The sequence below is a fragment of the Dipodomys ordii genome, unplaced genomic scaffold (assembly GCF_000151885.1).
Source record: "Dipodomys ordii isolate 6190 unplaced genomic scaffold, Dord_2.0 Scaffold97, whole genome shotgun sequence".
NCBI classification, from domain to species: Eukaryota; Metazoa; Chordata; class Mammalia; order Rodentia; family Heteromyidae; genus Dipodomys; species Dipodomys ordii.
In genome coordinates, this window is record NW_012267313.1 from 5923361 (window position 1) to 5928586 (window position 5226).

Genomic DNA, 5226 nt, shown 5'->3' on the forward strand with positions numbered 1-5226 from the left:
TCAGGACTTGCAGATTACATAGGCAGTCAGAAAATAGGGATTGGGCAATGTACACTTGCAGCACAGTTGGGAATAAATGTCTTGATAATGAAAAGCACAAGTGCTCTACAAAGTAACTGAGCAAAGAAAATCATGTTGTATTGAAGATTCATTAATTGTAATTATGCAAAGTAAGTTTCCTTCCATGATTCACACCTCACACAGTAAGGACTCCTTGGGAGGAATGTATAAAGGGTGAAATGCTTTAGCTGCTTTCCGAAAACATCCTAGAATGCAGGAGCCTATTAATCGGTGGACTTCTCAATATTTATTTACTTGGGATTATCCTTTGCAAAGAAAATGCGTGCAAAAGAAAACAACCAGGTATTGAAATACAATCACTGGAATGTCACTATAGATTTTCCTTGCTAAACAGACTATGTGATTAAGGATACAGACCGTAATTTTCTGTGGTTTTCTATGATTTATTAATTACACTGTTCAAAGGGTATAATTTAGGCAATATCTAAAAATAGATAATCAGCTAGTTTGTATGGTATAATTTTTCTTCTTGATTGTTAGAACTCAAAGCAATTATTGTCTACCAAAAGCAAGGGCAGAAATAAGCAAGCTTCCACCAGCAGAAGCATGAGCAGCGATGTCTCCCAGCCAGGGCTGGAGTTCTGCTATGACCATGTGAATGGATCCTGCATCAAGACTCCCTACTCACCTGGGCCAAGGGTGATCCCCTACTTGTGTTTGGCTTTGGGGCTATGCTGGCAGTGTGTGGGAACCTCCTGGTGATGACTTCCATCCTTCACTTCAAGCAGCTGCATTCCCCAGCCAATTTCCTCATCGCCTCTCTGGCCTGTGCTGACTTCTTGGTGGGACTGACTGTGATGCCCTTCAGCATGGTCAGGTCTGTAGAGAGCTGCTGGTACTTTGGAGCCCAGTTTTGCACCATTCACAGTTGCTGCGATGTGGCGTTTTGCTACTCGTCTCTCTTCCACCTGTGCTTCATCTCCATGGACAGGTACATCGCCGTCTCGGACCCTCTGATCTATCCCACCAAGTTCACGGTGTCCGTATCAGGAGTTTGTATTGGCGTCTCCTGGATCCTGCCCCTGCTGCACAGCGGCGCTGTGTTCTACACAGGCATCAGTGACGATGGACTGGAAAGTTTGGTAACTGCCCTCAATTGTGTAGGTGGCTGCCAAATAGTTCTCAATCAGGACTGGGTTTTGGTACAGTCTCTGCTGTTTTTCATACCCACCCTTGTTATGATCATTGTCTATACTAAGATTTTTTTGGTAGCTAAACAACAAGCTATAAAAATGGAAAGTACTGTGGGTAGCAGCAAAGCAGAATCATCCTCAGAAAGTTACAAAACCAGAGTGGCCAAGAGGGAGAGAAAAGCAGCCAAAACTCTGGGGGTCACGGTGGTAGCCTTTATGGTCTCGTGGCTACCATATACAATTGATACATTAGTTGATGCTTATATGGGATTCATCACCCCTGTCTTTATTTATGAAATTTGTTGCTGGACTGCCTACTACAACTCAGCCCTGAATCCTTTAGTTTATGCTGTATTTTATCCTTGGTTTCGGAAAACCATAAAACTTATTTTAAAAGGAGAAATTTTCAAGAGTAGTTCATCAACCATGAATTTGTTTTCAGAATAAATGGGAGCACTATGAGGGAATAATTTATTTTCAAATTAAGGGATTTGTGTTTAAGTATAAGAAATTAAAATCGTTTAACTAGGAATACAGGTGGACCCATTGCAATGAGATGTACAAGTCATTAGGTTGAAAAGCGAACTTTACAACTTTGGTGGGGAGAGGAGGGAGGATCAGGTGGGGGGAGGGGGAGAGTATGGGAAGGGATGGGAAGGGGAAACAAAGAGGAGGTAACAATGCTTGATAAGAAATGTACTCGTCATCTTGCCCATGTAATTGTAACTCCTCTGTACGGTATTCTCACAATAAAAAAAAATTATATATATGAGAAAAGTAAAAAAAAAAGAAAGAAATTAAATGTGTAAACGTTTTTAAAATTCTGAATCTTAACCATTTTAAAGAACAGACAATTATAGGGAAATTAAATAATTAAATGTATGAATATTTGCTGCACTAAAACAAAATTTAAAAATTGTTTACTTATGTCATATTTATCAAAGTTTTATACACACACACACACACACACACACACACATATATATATATATATATATATCCTTGCTACATGCATTGATTTCTTTCAGTCCCTTAGTTACACATAATTTATCTCCACATGGTTTACTTTTTTTTCTTGTGAAATAATTCACTAGTTTGCTTGTGCTACCTTAACTAAGTACCACACTCTGTGGCTTGAATTCCAGAAATGCATTTTCTCACAGTTGTCCAGGGTACAGTTGAACCATGAAAGGACCTGCAAAGATTTCTCTAAATGACTAGTTTTCTCTGTTAGGCTTACTGGTGTCTCTTCTATTATCTTCCTCACTATCTGACCAGTGTCCTGATCATCTCCATTTACTAAGACACATGTCATTTTAGATTCTGGCCCAACCCAAATACCTCATTCTAACTTAATTACTTCTTTAAAGTCTACAGTCCTTGTGGTTTGGACTTCAACATTTAAATTTGGGTGACACAATGATAATACTATCAGTGAAGCTGTTTGTCACTGCTCTTCAGTGTGTGTCCTTCCCCTCTGTCAATGTTTGTGTATCTTAGGTGTCTTGAAAGCAAATTAGGTGTTTTTTGTTTATTGGCAAGCAGGATTCTTGCAATGTTCACATATTAATGTGAGACCAACAACTCAGCCTTGGGATCATGTAGTAACGACAGACACTATTCAAAAAATTTGCAAATGGACAATTTGCCAAGAAAAAAAGACACAGTGATCACTCTATACCAATATCACCTGATATAGTGGGAAATTCACTTCTGCAATTTCTGTCAATAGTTTTTGTCACTTAACAATAGTATGTCCCATGCTCCATTTTTATCGCCAGAAACATGTCCTATGACAATCAATAGATGCCCAAAACCTTGGATAATTTTGAACTCAATTTATATTGTGTTTTAAAAATGTATACTGACCTATGTAGAAGTTTAATTACTAAATTAAAAACAACAAGCCATCAATGGCAATTATTACTAATCAACAAGAATGGTAGCAAAATACTATATTAAAAGTTATATGAATATGGTTTCTCTTGTAAAATGTTTTATTGTACTTTGCTCAGCTCTTTTCTTGTGATAATGTGAACTGGTACAGCACTCAGGTGATAAGAATGATTATTCATCAGGTGCTAGAAATGCAACTTTTGGAGTTAGAGAAGGAATAAATAAGCTAGAACAAGCTTATTTTTTCCCTTACAATTTCATACATTTGATGTTAGCAGAGATAGAAACATTTTCAACATCCATTTTTTTTCTTTCCTTATTCACTGAAGAACTTGTACTTTTTCATTTGAAGGAGGCAAGGTTTCTCTTTGGTAAATACGAATTCACAATACCACTTATTATATGCTTTGGAGCCATAGTTAAGAGAATAAGTGTTCTGTGTTAATAAAACAGGTCTGATAACAAAGATGCCTAATAACCGAGCACCTAACAGGTGGGAAAGGTATAGAGTGTGCATATAGTGGACAAAGAGAGGATTCATGATACTTAAATAGTGCTCAATTAAAAACCAGAAAATTTCAATTCTGGCATTTTAAAATTTAATATTTTCTGACTGAAGTTGGCTATGGCTAATTCAAATTAACAAATGGGAGACCGGAGAGAGTACTTGGAGAAATTATGGGACAACCCTAGATTTTATTTCCCTAAAAAGATACAGGGTCCAAATTTTTTTTATAACTTTTTTTTTTCGGTAGTGGGGCCTGAACTCTGGGCCTGGGCGCTGACCCTCAGTATATATGTTAAAATATTGAAACATATTGAAAAATAGCATAGAGATGCATTTTTTAATTGTATGGTTTGTTTTTGAGAATATTTTATACTGTTGATTTAGAAGAAGTCATTTTGGAATTCATATCTAAGATACTTGTATAATCAAAAGAAATTATGCCAGGATAGTTCTAGATAAACAGTTTTTATAATTGTGTTTTTATTATCTGTGAAAGTAATCATTGGAATTTTTAAAGTAGCTTTTGCATTGGTTTCCAATTAGGCTTCTAATTCTTTTCTAACAAATTATGAACATAAGTAAATGTAATTATCTGTGTCGGGAATAACTAAGGAAAAAGCACTTGAGTTATCATATTCTTTAAGTAAGATCATTTTGAGGATAATATAGCAGCACATGTGAAATGATACTAATGAGGTCCATAAATGTCTGGGATGCTATGGTCTGTGAGTGAGCAGAGGACCAATTCCCAAGAATGGAACTTCATGCTGGTCGTTTGCATATCATTACCCTCTCACCAGCATGTGGTGACCTGAGGGAGCTAAACAAAGAATTAAAAGAGATTTTCTTTTTAGGAAAGTTTTTTGTTGCTAGTGTTATTTTTGCGGATCCTAGGGCTTCAACTCAGGGCCTGGGTGGGTGCTGTCTCTGAGCTTTAGTGCTCAAGGCTAGCACTCTACCACTTTAAGCCCAGGTCAATTTTCAGCTTTTTTGGTAGTCAATTGAAGATAAGAGTCTCACAGACTTCTTACCTGGGCTGTCTTTGAACCATGATGCTCAAATCTCAACTTCCTGAGTAGCTAGGGTCACAGCATGAGCTACCAGTGCCTGACTCATTTTTTGATGGCTCTTCAAGCATCATAAGTAAGAAGGAATGCATGTACCTTTTGCTGACAATAGAATTAATTTTTCTAAGTGTAGGCTGGGCTGGCAAATTGAATAAGTACACCAGTAGCAAGATGATAATAGGAGCTGTGTCATGTCATCACTTACCTCTGAATAGGCTTGAAATATGACACAAATGATATCAAGGTATTTTAGAGTGTGTAATCAAACAAAATTAAATGAAAGAGATGGGTAATAGTTTCATTCAATATTTTTCTAGAACTGCACTGTTGATAAGTTAAATTATGAATGTGATGGCTCACAAGTAAATGAAAAAAAATAAATTTTCCCTGAAAGCAAGTAACACAGTCCGTTATGAATGATGCTCAACACCTCAATGTAATTCTAAGCATGCTATGTTAAACTTTACATAAAGGAAAAAAGATTATGGCTTTTTTATTTTATTTTATTTTTTGGGTCCGGTCGTGGGGCCTGAATGAACTC

The 5226-nt window shown here is 36.8% G+C and overlaps 1 protein-coding gene across 1 annotated transcript; it reads left to right on the forward strand.

Annotated features, from left to right (window-relative positions):
- The first annotated feature begins 624 nt into the window (after window positions 1-624).
- Window positions 625-1661, forward strand: Taar8 (trace amine associated receptor 8). The gene is given in 2 exon segments (XM_013026823.1): window positions 625-730; window positions 733-1661. Coding segments are annotated over 2 exon segments (1032 nt in total). The 5' UTR covers window positions 625-627.
- Window positions 1662-5226: the final 3565 nt, after the last annotated feature.